The sequence below is a fragment of the Suncus etruscus genome, chromosome 14 (genome assembly GCF_024139225.1).
Source record: "Suncus etruscus isolate mSunEtr1 chromosome 14, mSunEtr1.pri.cur, whole genome shotgun sequence".
NCBI lineage: Eukaryota > Metazoa > Chordata > Mammalia > Eulipotyphla > Soricidae > Suncus > Suncus etruscus.
Genome location: NC_064861.1, coordinates 71,744,450 through 71,763,082, shown reverse-complemented (window position 1 = coordinate 71,763,082; position 18,633 = coordinate 71,744,450). Strand labels below are relative to the sequence as shown.

At 46.5% G+C, this 18,633-nt stretch overlaps 1 protein-coding gene across 2 annotated transcripts in view; it reads left to right on the top strand.

Annotated features, from left to right (window-relative positions):
• Positions 1–11,500: 11,500 nt before the first annotated feature.
• The window catches only part of MAF (MAF bZIP transcription factor), a 276,725-nt gene continuing 269,592 nt past the window's right edge, over positions 11,501–18,633 (top strand). For both annotated transcript variants that reach the window (XM_049786280.1, XM_049786279.1), the window contains exon 1: positions 11,501–12,822. In XM_049786280.1, coding sequence (XP_049642237.1) covers positions 11,618–12,822 — 1,205 coding nt within the window. In that variant the 5' untranslated portion in view covers positions 11,501–11,617. The remainder of the gene's footprint in view (positions 12,823–18,633) is intronic.

Below are 18,633 nucleotides of genomic sequence, written 5' to 3'. Positions count from 1 at the left end.
AATCTCACCACCTTCACAGCAAGAGATTATCCCAACCTCATAGCAAAGATGGAGCAGGGTCCCCACCCTTGGTGGCTTGGTGCAGTTCAATGTATCCCAAGATCTCTTTGACCCCCTGGCACTCAAACATTCTTGCTTTATCCTGGAAGCTGCCCTACCACTGAAGACTGTGAACCTCAAACAAAGCATTCATCTTGGACTTGGAGATGCAGGAGGATTGGACACTGACATTCTTACCTCCAAGATAGTTTGGGATGGTCATGAAAACTCAGTGCTTCCAGGGCTTAAGCAATAGCACAATGGACAGTGTTTGCCTTGCATGTCGCTGACCCAGATTCAATCCTTAGCATCCCATATGCGCCCCCCCCCAAGCACTACTCAGAAATAACAACTGAGTGCAAAGCCAGGAGTAATCCCCAAGCACTGCTAGGTGTGCCCCCCCCCCCAAAAAAAAAAAAAAAAGAAAACCTCAATGCTGTCCACCAACCCAACACATCTATTCTACATCTGTATGCAACCCTAAAGGGTTGAGAACATCACCTTCAAGGAAACCAGAGGTTTTGATTGATTTTTAAGCAAAAGAAGCTATTTAGTATTTGTAGTTTATTTGCAGCTTGAAAAAGGAGTTAGGGGATGATTGGGAGGAACTTGGGGGAAACAGAAAAAGTCAGCTGAAAAACCGGGTGCTACCTTCAGAGGCAATGTCCAGGCTGGCCCACCACCCCTTCACCCAACCTCACACCCTTTTCTTCTTCACGCCCTGTACTCATCAGCTCTGCACTGGGCCCTGGTGGGTGCTGTTTGCCTGCAGAGAGCTACTGTCTTTTTTGCTCAGCCTTCAGGCTCCTGGGCTAGGTGGGCTGGAAGAAGCAGCAGCGCTCCCCAGCAGGACACAGACAACAGACAGCGGCAGCTCATCAATAACTCATGGGCTCCTTCCTGCTCTCCGGCCTGGACTTCTCTGAAGAGGGAAGAGCCCGGCGTGGAGGGAAGATTCTGCACAACCTTGCACATTTAAGTCCTTTCAAGAGGGCCCAGAGGGAACCGGAAGCAATTCAAAGGTGGACAGTGGCACTGCCGACTGGGCTCTGTTCAAGTGAACCCCTGGGAACTACACACGACATCCAAACTGGCACCAAGAAGCAGCAGGAAAAGCAGGGGAACCAAACACAAGGGAAGCCAGGACAGGAAGAAGATATGATCTCAAAGTCACTTTGTCACTCCACATCACTTCTGTTGCTTTTTTCTAGTCCCATCTGTTTTGTTGTGTGTATTAGTCTCTGAGGTCCCAAGTTTGGACAGCTATGTTATATTTTTGACAGAGCACAGGTCTTCAAGTGAAACTGAAAACTCTTTTGTCCTCTTCAATAGAATTGTACCTCCGGGGGCCAGAGAGATGGCATGGAGGTAGAGCGTGTGCCTTGCATGCAGAAGGATGGTGGTTCAAATCCCAGCATCCTATATGGTCCCCCGAGCCTGCCAGGAGTGATTTCTGAGTGTAGAGCCAGGAGTAACCCCTGAGTGCTGCTGGGTGTGACCCACAAACCAATAAATAAATAAATAAATAAATAAATAAATAAATAAATAAATAAATAAATAAATAAAAGAATTGTACCTCCAACCTCCTTCGCCAAAAAAAAAGAAATTAGAATTAACAACCATGTAGGACATTTAGATGGGACCACCAATTTTCATGTGATCCTTAGGTGGTTTCAGCTTGATTGAAGCAGTGTTCATGTCAGGTGGGTCTGTGAGATTTTTCACTAAACACATCTTGCAAACAAGGATTGCAGTAGAACTAGTTAACATATTCATCACCTGCCAGAATTACTGTGTGTCCTCTTAAGAACACTTAAGATCTACTCTATTAGCAAATGATAGTAGACAAGAGCATCATCAGCCATTGTCACCTGGCTCTGCTAACTTTACATCCCCAGAACTCACTTATCCTGCCTACCTGAACCCATTCCTCTCCTTGTTTCCCTCTTCCCGCTCCCAAGTAACCACTCATCTATTCTCTGCTCATGTGAGTTGGACATTTTTAGACACGTGAAGAATAAGCGCGATGGGACAGTGCCTGGCTTATTTCATTCTGCATAAGCTCATCTGTGTTTCTGCAAATATCAGGATCTCTTGGTTGTCAGAGGTGGAATGATAGATATACTGTTGCATGTGTTCACTGCATTTTCCTCACCCACTCACCTACAGGTAGATATGGGTTAGTCCCATATCTTGGCTATCAGAAATAATGTCATGGGAGACACATGAGACTAGCTCTCTCTCTCTGAGATGCTCATGTCTTTTTTGCTGGCTCCACCCTCCAGAAGTACATTTCGACAAGTCATATGCCCTTTCTCAGTGCCATCACTTGAGAACTCTCCATATCTTGTTTGCAAGACCTGTGGCAGTTGATGTAGCCACTTTCACTATTCCAAGGTGTCTCTCTCTCTCTCTCTTTCTCTCTCTCTCTCTTTCATTCTCTCTCACTCATTTGCTGTCCGGCTTTTTGTTATAAAGCCACTTGAATGGGGGTCAGTCAAATACTATAGGTATTTTGATTTTTCGGGTCGCATCTAGAAGTGCTCAGGCTTTCTGCTTACAGACCACTCCTAAGTGTGTTGGGGGATCCTGCAGCAGGACTGGGGATTGAACTGGGGTCCACTGTATTTTGTGCTCTAGATCTGGACCCACATTAAGGAGTTGCTCTCTCTCTCCCCAGTGATCAGTGGAGGCATAGGCCCCTCCAGTATTACTTCCATCTGCAGCAGGTTCACTAGGGAGCCAGCAGACTCTGATGGTCACTTTGCTGAATAACTGGGGGCTGAGCAAATACATCTTTCCCAGGATATCCCAGGGCCTGTGCACAGCTCTTCTAGACACAGGAGGAGATGCAGGAGAGCACTTGCCACTCATAGAGAGACCCTGGCAGGCACGTCTCTAATCCTGACCATCTCCGTTCTGCAGCTGAGGCCCCCGCGTCAGAGCAGCTCAGTCAGAGGAAAAGCGCGTCCATTCGTTTGCCGCTGGGAAGCAAATTAAAGTGAAGTTGCCGGCACATCTGAGATCCAAAGAGATTTAGACAAGCAGGGAACAGGCGGAATCGAATGAGACACGGCCTCCTGGGCATTGCTATGTGCTTCTGAGCTGCCTTCCGCAAACAGGAGCTCCGGAGTGGGGAAAAACCCCAGCTCTGAACACGTTGAGTCATCAGGCTGAGATCCTGCCAGAGAGGCTCTGAGATAGTGCTCTCCACTCAGGGTGCATCAGGGGCTTGGCCTGACTGTGTGAGATGCTCCCTTCCAGGCTCCGAACCCTCTGGAAGTATGGGACATTTATCAGGAGGCCCCGACTGCGAGTCAGCAGCCAAGGGACTGAACATCCAAGGCACTGAGTCTAGAAGGGAGATGGGGAAGGTAAGGGGAGAGGAAGATATGGGCTGTCTCTGCACCCTGAAGATCCTAGGGCCCCTGAGGACTCATCTTCCAAGGGTTGGTTAGAGTATGGGAGTGGGACAACACGGATGCTGTCTCTATGTCCTGACTTCATAAATAATGCTGTGAAGACAATATCTGTCAGCCTTAGGCATTGTGGGCTAAATGGACAAATAGCTTCTCTCACAACCTTCTGGTACTGAGGACATGTGTGGAGAGAATAGAAGGTAAACCTGAGAAGTAGTGAGCCTCCTGTCACTGGGAGTAATCAAGTATAGGTTGGAGTTACATAGGACTTGGGTGTGGGCACTGAGCTCACGTCCATGAGCTCCTGCATCCTTCCATTAAAAAGTCTCTGATTGGGGGACATTGGTGGTGGGTGGCATTGATGAAGGGAGGTGTTCTTTTTTATAAACTGAAATCCAACTACTAACATGTTTGTGATCATGGTGCTTAAATAAATATATTAATTTTAAAAAGTCTCTGATGATTGAGTATTTATTTTCCTTGCCACCAACTTTTAAGGAAAGCAAGCAGTCTCCTGGAGGGGAGGCACCGGTATACAGTGCAGCCCTCCATAACCTTACAGGGTCAATTTTGCATGGTTTGAGAAGACAATGCTAAAGGCTTTCCCTGTCCCCAAACCCGAGTCTGAGATTCTATTAGGTGGCTTAGTCAGAGAATAGAAAAATGTCTCCAGCCCCTTTCCTGAACCTGTCATCCTACAGGGGCCACATAGAGGACAGGCTGAAGTGCTATGTACTTGCTCTGATTTTGCTCTGTCCACCTGATCCAAAGGGGCCCCCAAGATTTGAGAGAGCAGAGTCTGAGACCAGAGTTAGGAGCTGGGGTGCAGAGGGAGAGAGAGTAGCAGCATTCTTGTTGGATGTATCCCATGCTGGCCAGTTGAAATGTTGGTTTATGTTAGCAGATAGTGCCTAGCAGTGTGGTGAAATCATCATCAAATCATCATCAAGGCAAAATGTCTCTAACTCTGGCTCTGCTCTTTCATGATTCTTACTTTTCTGGCTGATGTGGAAGCCTTGCTGTGGTAGATGCAGCTACAAGGACATCACAGGCCTGCAGTGAGCAGGACAGAACCCGAAAAACACACATAGGCATTTACTCATGCTCACACACACACACACACACATCTGCTCCAACATTATCCTCCCAAGAAATACACAAGATTCCCAGTTTGGTCTGTCTGTGTCTTTTAGATGCCGAAGCTACTTCCCAGCCACGGGGCCACCAACCACCCCTTGCAATCCCGCCGCTTCTGAATTAGGAGAGCAAGGGGTGTCTGAGCTGCCCAGCCAGCTCCCCCTGACCAAGAGCCTGACCTCAGAGACATCACACACACAAAGGACACAGTCTCAGTAAAAGAAGGCCTCCTCTTAGGTCCCCTTTTCACACTGTTGATTGTTTGAAAAAAAAATCAGTCCTGATTTCTGCACCATAAAAGCCTTTGAAGGGCTGAATGCTGTGGAGTCCAGTATCCTCTGAGGTAAGTGTTGTGATGTGAGGAGGATCCAAGGGGGAAGGCAGGGAAAAAATAGGTTGTGCCCAATCTAGCCAGCATAGAAGTGGAATCTCACAAGAATTCTCCCAGGGAAGGGAGAGAGCGGGGGATAGGAATGCCATGGACTCTGTTGACTTGAAATGGCAAAGAATGAGCAAAGGACTTCTTCCAACAGTGACCTAAAACCCAAAGAAGACTCCGGTGGGCAAGAAAACGAGGCACCATTGACCAGCCTGGCCTGAAGACCTTCCCCGGGCTACAGTGCTCTTAGAGAGCACCAAAGGCTTTCTCATCCCTCGTGCCAAACAAACACCCCTTTTATGAACTTCGGTACCCAAGATAGAAGGCACAGCCTGCAAATGAACAACATAAGCAAAGCAGCAAACCCCTGCCACTCAAACTTCTGTGCTGCTCTGGCCCTTCACAAAGGTCTGACAGCACAGGTTTCCCCTGCATCTGTGTTTCATGTTCCATCTAAGCCCAGTCTGTACATGCAAACACTCGAAACAGCTACTAAGCGCAGAGCTTCCTCTGCATTCCCCGTCCCAAATCTACACCTCACAGAGGGGGTCCCCTTCTTCCAAGAAACCTGCCAATCTCCTTTGCCTGCATTTGTTTCCTTCTCATAATTTCTCTCCTCTCAGGCAGCCTTGCTTTGCTTCCCCAGAACCAAATGTGACTTGTTCTCTAACTACACCGGAAAATCAGAATTTATTGTACATATGTTTGCGTTCCACTTAATAAAAAAAACCTATATTTTAAGATAAACTTTGTTAGTAATTCATGAGGTAAGTGACTATTTATGCTAATCAGGCAGAAATATATTCTCCGCATAATGCATTACATAAATTTGAATGCAAAATGTTCAATTATGAAGTAAATACAGGTAATGCAAATAATAAATTACCTCTAATAAAAATTATAAAAGATGCAGCTTCAAAGAGAGAGAGAGAGCGAGGAGCGGCTTTAACTTACAACTGTGAATTGCTTAAAGAGAAAAGAATTAATAAATGCTGAATTACTTGGATGATTATTTACCACATAATTCACCTCTTCATAACGACTCCAAGTAATCAGACTGTTGTTTCACATGCTTCAATATGAGGCAAGTCTTTCCTCAGCAATTTCCCCCTTATCAGATTATCTCGTCTGATTCGATTCATTTTCTTCCATGAATTTGCTAACAGTGATCCGTGATTTACTTACCCTGCTAACTAAAGACTGCTAAAAGGATTTATCTAACACTAGACCTAAGCCCCGTATACGCCTTATCATTTGGTTGCTTCGAATAACTCTTTTTTTTTTCCCCCGAAATCAATTGAGTTAGTTTCACGGTAAAATTGAGTGGACCCTGGTTAGTTCTGCACCATAAAATCAACTCCTAGAAAAACGAGTTCAGACACTACATTGGACGCATCGTGTTCTTTTCAGATTGTAGGTGTCTGATTGCAACATTCTATACCTGAGTTATAATTTATAATTACAAAAAAAAAACCCACATAGACATTTCTTTTAGCTTTTACTTATTGTCATTCGGATGTGGACACTTGGTTATTCCTTTTGCGTGAAGTTGCTTTTATTTATGTGTGTATGTATATAGATCTATACTGATGTGAAAAAATAGTTAGGCTTTGAATAATACTTTTCATAGTCTCCTACATTTTTTGACCCATGCCCTCATCACCTCCCCTCTCCCCCTAAAATCTGTCTATAAATATTCATTGCTTTCAAAATTTTGTAATGCTGTTGTTTGAATTGGCCAGTAATGAGGAGTGCCTGGTTCTTCTAAATTACCCTATATTGTTCTGCAGAGATTTCTAGAGTATATATAGCAAGGGGATATTAAGCTGTAAGAAAATCCAGTTCATATTGTATTTGGATGAGATAGAAAGGGCTAGAAGGGAAACCAACGACATTCGCAGAGAAGTCTAAAGAAATGTGGCCTGCCATAATTGTAGAGAATCCAAAACCTGAATAGTCCTAATTAAAATGAGAGAGCCCAATTGTTATCAAAGAAATGCCACTAACAGAAAACTGTAAATGTTTAGACACCCCTGTGAGTCACGAAATAATAAAGTGAAAAAAGGACAAAAAATGAGAATTAAGCCATCAGCCCAAGAGCACCAGTACTAAGCATCTTGAAAAATAATTCAGACCCCCACCATTTCTTAAAAAAAAAGAAGAAGAAAAGGAGATTATTCTAAGAGATTCTGCAGTAAGATTGAGAAAAAAAATGCCATAGTTTGATGGCCATGTACAAGCACAAAGCATAAAAAGACATGGGAATAACAATTCTTTTCCTTGCCCAATTGTGGGCCTTTAATGTGACATATAATTGCACCAACTAGATCCCTGGGCACATAGCTAGCTATGTGCCACGGTCTCCTTCCCTCATCAGTTCAGTTAGTTTACAAACGCGGCTTATTTATAAGTAAAGTCACTTCAGTGTTCTTGACAGAAAATATTTCTATGAAAGGCAGGGATCATAGCTTAGTGCCATTAGCAAAAAAAAAAAGTGATACAAATAGATTTTTAAAAAGTCATCATGTGCAAAATAAATGAATGAATTTTTCTAAAGGTTCTTTAACTTCATAGTTTGCATAAAAGAAATCCAAGACATTTTATGGCTGATGGTTTTTATTTTCCCAAAGGCCGAGAAAACCTGCTAAATGACATAATATGTTTATGTAATTTAAGCAGTGGACTTGCCTCCGAATATACACACGCTAATCCCTTAATTTCATTTATAGGTAAAATACTGTGTCAGAGAAGGAGAGCAAAGGAATTCTGTCAAGTTGCCTAAACATTGACTTAATTGTCACTTTCCCTCTCCCTTCCCTACACTGAGAACAGGCCTATTCTGTCCCATTCCATCCCAGTATAGTGGTCCCATGGAACTAAAACAGCTCTTGAGGGTGGGGAGCTTCTCTGCAATGATGAAAAATAATAATAAAAATCTTTCCCCACATATTCACAGCATTTCCTCCATAAGGTGACAAAATACCAACAGCCTTTCTGGGGAGCCTTTCCTTGGGGATGTCCAGGTTTCCTTGATACTGGACGCAAAAGGAACCAGAAAAAAAAAATGAGCAGAAGTCCAGAAGCCAGCAAGAGGCACCAAAGGTCTAGTTATAAATAGTAAAACAGGCCCGGGGTGTAGGAGAGCATCGCCGTGTACTGCGGCATGCAAGAAGCTGACTTAATATATGACTAAGTGTCAGAAGGCAGGTTTTCTGAGAATTACTTTTCAGATAAACAACTTTATAGCACTGCACTTAATCTTACTTACTAGAGACATTTCATTTATCACTGAATTACAAGTAACTTTAATTCTATTGATATTGCTATAAAGCTTGTTGAAAATCTATTCTGGCACTTTTAAAGGGTCTGGGGCCCCGTTCTATGCTTTTTTCCACTTTGCAAAACGCAGAACTGAAAGCAGGCAGAAAGACACGCACTCAGAAAGCTTCTGTGTGCTTCGGTCTCTTTGTCGACATCAAGAGACAGAATTGGGAGTGGAGGGGGGAGGAAAAAATGATTTCCGCACCCGCCGGCCCTGTCTTCAGGGCCTTGTCTGCTAGTTGTGGTTCTCCCACTTGGGTCTGGCTAACTTTCTGCCCAGCTTTTTCTTCCTTTCTTCCACCTTGGGGAAATCTTTGCATTTCACCAACAAAACTGGACGGGGATCAATTTCCACTGACCTTTGCCGAAAGGTGGCGCTGTTGAGGTAAAAACCAACTGAGTCCAACAATAGTTTTCACTCTTCGATCCTTCTGCAGGCTTTTCAGAATTGTTGTTTTTGTTTTTGTTTTTGTTTTTGTTTTTGTTTTTAATGCATCCTCCTAGCTTCTCCCCTTCCCACAAAGTAAAATAAATATGATTAACACAAAATGCATTTCATTCATTGGAGGGATCAGCTGGTCTAACAATCCAAGCAGGCAGGCAAGCCGGCCAATCTTCCAAACGTTGAGCTAGCTCTCTCGCTTCCCCCCAAATCAATCTCTGCTACTCCGGACTTGCCTATCGCTTTAAAATCTTAGAAACAGAATTGTCTGTTCCTTTTTTCTTTCCTTTTCTTTCCTTTCCTTTCCTTTTCTTCTCTTTTCTTTTCTCTTCTTGTCTTGTCTTTTTCTTTTCCTTTCCCCCACCCCCTCTTTTTATTCCTTCTGGTATAAGCTTTAAAAAAAATCGATTAAGAAAATTGAATAGTTATTATCAACTGCAAAGGGGAGGGGGAGAAGCAATGTCCCCCCACCATCCCCTTGCACCCCACCCCCAATCTGTGTTTCCGGGCTTGTCCGAGAAATCAGCGGCTTAAAAATTAACCCTTTGAGAGGTGCTGGCGAAAGCTGGGGTGTTGTTTCCACTACTACCACCCACACCCCCTTGCTCCTTGGCACTGCCGGGTCCGAAGTAATTCAGCGAAACGTACAAGTGTCTAAAGTGCATGCAGGACCCTAATAAATAGGGGTCAGATTTCAGAAGGGGGTGCGCGTGAGGGAATGTGTGTGTGTGTGTGTGTGTGAGAGAGAGAGAGAGAGAGAGAGAGAGAGAGAGAGAGAGAGAGAGAGAGAGAGAGGATGCCAGCAGCGGTCAGCCTGTCCCCCGAGCTATGACCCTTGCACAACTTCTTCCACCTCCTTTCAAGAGGTTGTTCAAAAGCCCTCTTTCTCTCTCTTAGCCGACCTTCCCCCCAAAACTGCCTCATCAAGTCCCAGAACGAACCCTCACACCAGCACCAGCACCACCCCAACCCCACGCACCAGCGTGGGGCACCGGAGAGAGGGAGAGAGAAAGAAAGAGAGAGGACAAAGAATCGGCTCAACTTAGAGCCCCGCGCACAGACAGCCAGGCTCGGGGAAAGAAGATCCAGAGATGCCCGAGGAGGGAAAAATGAAAACTACCGAGCGAAGCCCCGACTCCTGGAGAAGAGGGGACAGACAGGGAGTCGCGCGACTCCCCGCGGGGCTTAGCGACGGGTACCTCTCTCCAACCACCAAGACGTCCCCCCTTAGACCCCACAGCCCCGGTTCCCGCACCCCATACACACACCCACACACACACACACGCCCCTCCGGGAAACTTCCCCCTTCTGGCACCAAAACTTTGAGGCCCGCTTGGGCTCCCCAGCGGAGGGCCGCGTTGGCGCGGCGCGGGAAGGGTTAAGGCGGCCCGTCCCAGCTGACAGTCAGCTGATTGGGCCCCTGATTGACAGCTCGGGAAAAGTTTCCTTGTTTCTATACTATTATGCTAATCGCGGCCGCTCTCGCCTCCTCCCATTGGCCCCGAGTCCCAGTCAATTTCCCATTTGGGCCTGACGTCACGCAGGCGCTATAAAACTCCGCAATTGCTTTCAACTCTTCTTGCTGGATCAGAGAGGCTTTAAAATCTTTTTTTTTTCTTCTTCTTCATCTCAAGAGCTGTAGCTCGCTCGCTCGCTCGCTCGGGCTGCCTGCCTCTCCCGTCTCGGCCTCCCCACCACCACCACCACCACCACCACCCCTTCTTTCTTTTTTCTTTTATTTTTCCTGCTCTCTGCCTCGACTTCGCTAATTTGCCTTCTTTTGGGGGGGGGGAGGAGAAGAGAGCAAGAAACAACTCAACTACCCGCCCGCACCCCCCTCCCTTTTCTCCAGCTCTAGCTTTTGCACTTTGCATAGGAGAGAGAGAAAGGGAAAGAAGCGCCAGGGAGTGAGAGACAGAGAGAGAGAGAGAGAGAGGAATCAGGAAAGAATAATCATAACAATAATAATCACAACAGCAGAAGCAGAAGCAGCGGCAGCAGCAGCAGCAGCAGCAGCGGCGGCGACAGCAACTGCCATCCTCCTAAAGAGCCAGGCTGAAGAGGAGGCATGAAGAGAAAAGCATGAAGTGTTAACTACCCCGCGTGCCAAGCAAGGCCCGCGCGCCTCCTGCCTCCTGCCTCCTGCCGCCGCCGGGACCCGGGACAGCCGCCCACCGCGCCTCCCAGCTCCGAGTGGCGGGAGGGGGGGGGGCCCGCCTGCAGCCCCTTGGCCGGCGCGGCGAGCGAGCGAGAAGGCTCCGAGCTCTCCTTATGCAAAGCGCGCAGCGGAGCGGCGAGCGGGGGACGCCGCGCACCGGGCCGGGCTCGTCCGGCTTTGCCGCCGCCTCCTCCTCCTCCTCCTCCTCCTCCTTCTCCACCACGATCACCGCCAACACCGCCAGCAGCAGCAGTAGCAGCAGCAGCAACAGCAGCAACAGCAGCAGCAGCAGCACCGCAGCGTCTAGAGGAGGACCTCCCCTAGCCTGAAGCCGCCAGCTCGCTCCGGAGCGCACAGCCCAGAAAGATCGAGCAGGCGAGGAGGAGCCGGGGCGAGCTAGGCACGCCAAGCCAAGCCAAGCCAAGCTAAGCCAAGCCAAGGCGGCGAGCACCTTGGCGTGAGCAGCGGGGGGAGGGAGGGCAAGCGGGCCAGGCGGGAGGTGCGAGCGCTCGCTCGGGCCAGCCCTAGCCCTTGCCCTAGCTAGCCAGCCAGCCACCGCGGCGGCGGCGGCGGCGCGAGGGAAGCGAGCAAGAAGCGATCCCCTCCGCTCCGGCAAGCTGGCTCACCCGCTGGCCACCCAGCACAGCCCGCTGCCCCCTCTCCTGCAGCCCATCTGGCGGAGCGGCGGCGGCGGCGGCGGCGGCGGCGGCGGCGGCCGGAGAATGGCTTCAGAACTGGCCATGAGCAACTCCGACCTGCCCACCAGTCCCCTGGCCATGGAATATGTTAATGACTTCGATCTGATGAAGTTCGAAGTGAAAAAGGAGCCGGTGGAGACGGACCGCATCATCAGCCAGTGCGGCCGTCTCATCGCCGGGGGCTCGCTGTCCTCCACGCCCATGAGCACGCCGTGCAGCTCGGTGCCCCCGTCGCCCAGCTTCTCGGCGCCCAGCCCGGGCTCGGGCAGCGAGCAGAAGGCGCATCTGGAAGACTACTACTGGATGACCGGCTACCCGCAGCAGCTCAACCCCGAAGCGCTGGGCTTCAGCCCCGAGGACGCGGTCGAGGCGCTCATCAGCAACAGCCACCACCAGCTCCAGGGCAGCTTCGATGGCTACGCGCGCGGGGCGCAGCAGCTGGCGGCGGCGGCGGCGGCCGGGGCGGCGGCCGGAGCGGCCGGGGCGGCGGCCGGGGCGGCCGGCGCGTCCCTGGGAGGCCCCGGCGAGGAGATGGGTCCCGCGGCCGCCGTGGTGTCCGCCGTGATCGCCGCGGCCGCCGCGCAGAGCGGCGCGGGCCCGCACTACCATCACCACCACCACCACCATCCGGTGGCGCATCACCATCACCATCACCCGACGGCCGCCGCGGGCGCGGGCGCGCCGGGCGCGGCGGGCGGCGCGGCTTCGTCGGCGGGCGGCAGCGGCCCGGCGGGCGCTGGGGGCGGCGGCGGCGGCGGCGGAGGCGGAGGCGGCGGCGGCGGTGGCGGAGGCGGCGGCGGCGGCGGCGGGGGCGCTTCTGCGGGGGCAGCGGGGGGCGCCCTGCACCCGCATCCGCACCACGCGGCCGCCGGCCTGCACTTCGACGACCGCTTCTCGGACGAGCAGCTGGTGACCATGTCGGTGCGCGAGCTGAACCGGCAGCTGCGCGGGGTGAGCAAAGAGGAGGTGATCCGGCTGAAGCAGAAGAGGCGGACCCTGAAAAATCGCGGCTATGCCCAGTCCTGCCGTTTCAAGCGGGTGCAGCAGCGGCACGTCCTGGAGTCGGAGAAGAACCAGCTGCTGCAGCAGGTCGACCACCTCAAGCAGGAGATCTCCCGGCTGGTGCGCGAGCGGGACGCGTACAAGGAGAAATACGAGAAGCTGGTGAGCAGCGGCTTCCGAGAAAACGGCTCGAGCAGCGACAACCCGTCCTCGCCCGAGTTTTTCATGTGAGTCTTGACACCAAACCACGCGCTCCCCTTCGCCCCCACATCCCCCGGCCCAGCTCAGCTCAGCTCAGCTCAGCTCAGACGCCTTGATTCGAAATGAGTGAATTGCTCCTCCGTGGGGTGGGGTGGGGGGGTCCCACCCGGGTTGGGGGCTCGCTAGTCCCAGAGCCAAGCTGCCCACAACCACCTCTTCATCACCCCTTCTTCATCCTTTTCCCCCCCCCTCCTGCCTAAATTGCTCCCACACACACCCCCAAAGTCTGTGCACACACACACATTTGCACACACAAACACACACACAAACACACACACACAATTGCCAGGCTCCGAGTTGCTGGTAGTTGGTAGTGGTGGTGGCAGCGGTGGCTGTAATATTATTATTTTTTAATTTTTATTTTTGATTTTCGAAGTCAGGGAGGGACGGCTCCATGGACTGCCAATCTGAAATGCTCCTGAACTTTCTAGGTTTTTTTTTTTTGTTGTTGTTATTGTTTGTTGTTTGTAGTTGTTGTTGTTGTTGTTTTCACATCCCTTTCCCCGCCCCACTCCACTCCACCCCTCCCCAAAAGAAAATTTAAAAAAAAAAAACTTTGCACAGTGTTGAAAGATCTCCTGGCAGAGTTCAAGAGTAGCTCGCCTTGAAAGCCTGCATCGTTCACATTTTTTTTTCTTTCAGTTTTTTTTTTCTTTCATCAGTTCATAAGCTGGTGTTCATTTTCACAGTGTGTGTGTGTGTTCTATTCTTTTTGGATTTTTTTTATTTGACTTTTTTTGGGGGGGAGCTTGCTGTGTTTTTCTTCCCCCCCTTCCTCCACCCCTCACTCCCTCTTCACCCATCTTACTCCTCTGAGATCAAAGAAAAAAAGAAAAAAAAAACTTTTTTTTCTCCTCCTCCTGAGTTCTTCCTGTGAGATTGAGCTTGCAAAGGAAAAAAAAAATGTGAAATGTTATGTGACTTGCAGCTTGCTGAGTTCCATCCTGGTTTTAGCATTGTGTTATGCTAAAATAGAAAAGAAAAAAAAAATTCTCATGAACCTACCACAATCAAGCCTGCATCAACCTTCAGGTGTGACTTGTGAGTTTGGCCTAAAGATGCCAAATCTGAGAGTTTAGTCTGCCATTTAAAAACTCATTCTCATCTCATGCATTATTACGCTTGCTACTTTGTCCTAGCAACAATGAACTATAACTGTTTCAAAGACTTTATGGAAAGAGACATTATATTAATAAAAAAAAAAAAGCCTGCATGCTGGACATGTACGGTATAATTATTTTTTGTTCTTTTTTTTTTTTCCTTTTGGCTTGGATATGGACATTCGACGACTTAAGGCATGGCTTTCATACTTTTGTTTTATTGCCTCATGACTTTTTTGAGTTCCGAACAAAAAAAGTGCGATCCTAGAGTCTTCTTCCCATGAAAGTTTGAGTCTGCTCCAGAACTTCTTTGCGTTATTCAGAACTTCAACCTCCCATGGTCAAATGCACTGAGGGCATTCCTTGTCAAAGGTGCCTGAAAGGGTGAAAAAAAATCTAGCCTGGCAAAAATTAAAGAACTTCGTCACATTTTTCTTTTTCCTAAGAATGGCACCCACATTGGGGGACTAAAAAATTGTGTGGATGCGGAAAGCAGTCTAAAAATTCTTTTTTTAAAGAAGAAATCTGCCCCATTCTTTTTAATTTTTTTTTGGTTTGGTTTATTTTTATTTTATCTTTTTTTTTTTTTTTTTTTTTTTGGCTTTTGGTCATTGTCAAATGTGGAATGCTATGGGTTTCTAGTATATAATTTAATTCTAGTTTTTATAATCTGTTAGCCCAGTTAAAATGTATGCTACAGATAAAGGAATGTTATAGATAAATTTGAAAGAGTTAGGTCTGTTTAGCTGTAGATTTTTTAAAAGATTGATGCACTAAATTGTTTACTGTTGTGATGTTAAGGGGGGTAGAGTTTGCAAGGGGACTGTTTAAAAAAAAAGTAGCTTATACAGCATGTGCTTGCAACTTAAACATAAGTTGGGTATGTGTAGTCTTTGCTATACCACTGACTGTATTGAAAAACCAAAGTATTAAAAGGGGACGCACCCCTGTTTATATCTGTAGGGGTATTTTACATTCAAAATGTATGGGTGTTTTTGTTTTTGTTCTTCAAAATTAAAGTATTTGGGACTGAATTGCACTAAGATATAACCTGCAAGCATATAATACAAAAAAAAAAAAGAAATTTGCAAAACTGTTTAGAACGCTAATAAAATTTATGCAGTTATACAAAATGGCATTACTGCACAGTTTTAAAATGATGCAGATTTTTTTACAGTTGTATTGTGGTGCAGAACTGGATTTTCTGTAACTTAAAATCCACAGTTTTAAAGGCAATAATCAGTAAATGTTATTTTCAGGGACTGACATCCTGTCTTAAAAAAATGAAAAGTAATCTTACCACAATAAATATAAAAAAATCTTGTCAGTTACTTTTCTTTTACATATTTTGCTGTGCAAAATTGTTTTATATCTTGAGTTACTAACTAACCACGCGTGATGTTCCTATGTGCTTTTCTTTCATTTTCAATTCTGGTTATATCGAGAGAAAGAATAATCTACAATAATAAACTGCATTTTTTTTTTGATTCTGTACTCAGTTTCTTAGTGTACAGTTTAACTGGGCCCAACCCTGCATTCGAAATTTAAAATATGCGTCCTAGTTCCTGAGGAAAGATTCACTGGAGTAAGACAGCAGCAAAATTCAGGATAAAACAGTCTTTTTTTGTTAAGGGGTGTGTGTGTGTGTGTAAGGGGTGTGTGTGTGTGTGTGTGTGTGTGTGTGTGTGTGTGTGTGTGTGTGTGGCTTGATATTTTGAGATATAGTTTTGAAGGTGAATATATATTATGGTCTCTCAAAATGACCTCTCCCCCCCACCCCCCGCCAAAAAAAGTTTTTAGCTCGCAAATAAGCAAAGTCATCATTGCTCTATGGTGGAAACAAACAAGCTAATGAACATTCCTGAACATTCCACCAGAAAATGAGCCTGATTTTTAGCCCCTGTTTAGAGCAAGGTGTAGCCAGAGCGGTGAGACCCGAGATACAGACTTGGTAGATGTGCAGCTGACTGAAAAAGAAACAATTCTTGACTTTTGACTCTGATAAATGATTGTTTTTTTTTTCCTCCTCTTCATTTACATACTATGATTTTCTTGTTAGCTAAGGCCTGACAGGATCTTTAAAGCCTGACAGGATTCACACTTGCGACACAATAGACTCATTTTTTTGTTGTTGTTTGTTTGTTTGTTTTTCTAACTTTGGTGTCTTCTTGACTTAAAGAATAAAGAGAATTTTAAAACAAAAAAACCCCAAACTCACTCCTGACTTCCAGAAGACCCAGCACATAATCTAGTTTCGAGTGAGCTACACAATCCTTTATTTATTTATTTATTTGTTTATTTATTTATTTATTTATTTTTTGGCTGTGAATATTTAGGATAGTTGGTTATTAACCAAGCTGGTCCTGATTTTAGATCAACCACCATCTCTCCAGAAGCACAGGCAAAAATAAATGAATAAAGAAAATAACGGCTTGGTGAAATCCAAGCTCTGATGGGATATTTTTTTTTTTACTATATCTCAAACAGGCTATGGGTAAAGAGGACTAATTTAGATATCACTGGTAAAGCCTTGAGCATTGACCTATTTTTTAAAAAATGACAAATTTGTGTAACTAATGTTACCAACTCATGTCCATGGCTCTTTTACTCAACTTCCCGTAGGAAGCTCCTAGTCTAAAGACAAAGCCAGCACTGTTTTTGGAAAACTAGAGCTCAACACGGTCACTTTTGTTTTATTTGGTTTTTGGTTCTTAAAGGGGGAAAATGCTTTAAGAGCAAATGATAATCTTGCAACCCTGAAAGAAAAGCCTCACTTTGTAGAAAACAGGTCAAGCTTCCTGCTCCTGACTCGGAGGTCAGTTTATCACCTTGTCTCCCTGCCCATTTTCCCCCTGAATCGAACAAAGTGTAGACTCCATATTTGACCTTCCTTTTTGTGCCAATTTGGATCTGGCTTCTGAACCCACACATAATTTTGCTGAGCTACAGGTCCTGGTAATGCCCCCCCCCCCCGCCCCCCATCGTTCTGGATGTTCTGGGAGGAAACTGGTTTCTGCTTCAGATATGTCCTCCTCCTAACCCTCACTCTACACCCTAATCTTAAAGCTATCCAGCCTCTCCCCAAAGAAGCAGAAATGGAGATGTCACTTAAGTCAAAAAGTGCCCAGTGGAATAGCTGGAAGCAAACACATTCTCAGAAGAAAAGACACCAGAATGGAGTTATATTATAAGATTGAGCTCCATAAGAAAGGGACTTGGGGGCGGGGGGAATTCCACGTATTGATAGCCAAAAGAGGGATTTGGGGGACAGACTTTAAGAGAATATTTGCTCCTGGAGAAATGTAAAAAAAAAAAATTTAGAAATAGGTATTAGGAAAAAACTTTGAACTATAGAGTGAGTGATGAACACAAATACATATATTGTTGGGTCTGTCCCCCCAAAGAAATTTTAAATCCTATTAGAATGCCCCGATTACAAATCTCTACATTTACAAAAAAACAAAAATCACATAAGGAACACTATACGTCATTTGGCTCTTTATCTAAGTAGTGTTAAAATTTCTTTCATTCCAGTGACAGAACTGTGCATCTTTGCAAAAGGAACATCAGTGGGCCACACCACAGTTTGGAAGTCCCTTCAATGTGCCCTCACCACTATAGCCACAGCTGAAATTGATGTGAAAACTGTACATTCAAAATTATTATGATTATTCAGAGCATCATTACCTCTCATGAAAAACAGGCTGCCCCAAATTTCGGTTTTTTTCCTTGTTTGAATTTTTTTTTCTTGTTGTTTTTAAGCAAGATGTTTGTGGTAGAGATGAAGGTGGTTTCATGTCTCAACTTCATAGCAAAGAAGGATGCCATGGGCTGGTCTGAGGCAAGGTCACATAGACCCATAAAGAAGTGCTCTCTCCCCATTCCACCATTTCCCACGCAAGACAGAGAATAGATGCGTTATTTGCAAACTGGGCTATTGGGTATAAAAAGTGCACAGAAATGTGAAAGGATGATGTGTGTGTATGTGTGTGTATATGCAGGGAAATTTCACATACAGGAAACATTCGTATCTTTCAAGCTTCTATGAGACATAACACACCCTCAAATACCACTTTTTCACACTTTGTTGTTTCTCCGGCAGATAATTTTACTAAAGAAAGAGAAAGAAACCACTTGGCTCTCCCGCTTCACAGTAGATGCCATGGATAGGAACATTTTAGGTGCCAATGCCAACCAAGTACAAGTCGGTGGGGTGTCTGGCCTAGCCTGGGCCTTATGGATGATATCAAGCAGGGTTCACAACCAGACACTGGTCAAGAACATCATGGGCCCCAAACAAAGTTGAACACACACCTTCTCCACTGCCAAACAGTCTCCAAATGATTTCCCTCTCATTTCCCCGCTCTCTCTGGGTACTGCTGCCTTTTTCTCACAACCCTGAAATTATTTCTTATAATGCACTCGGCACCTGAACAGACAGATGGGTAACAAATTCACACCCTTTCCCGCTGAGATGTAGCGTTTCCGTGAGTCTCAGCAGCAAAGAATGTGTCAGGTGGATCTTATTGATCTGCCTCCAGACCATAACCACCTGGGGTCCCCCTTTTATCCCCGGTGGGAAATTCTCTACCATTGAACTGCCCATGCTCAGGCTGACTTTTCTCTCCTCTACCCCAGTCCTTTGATTCAGTCCCATTGGCTCTAGGCAGTTTTCTG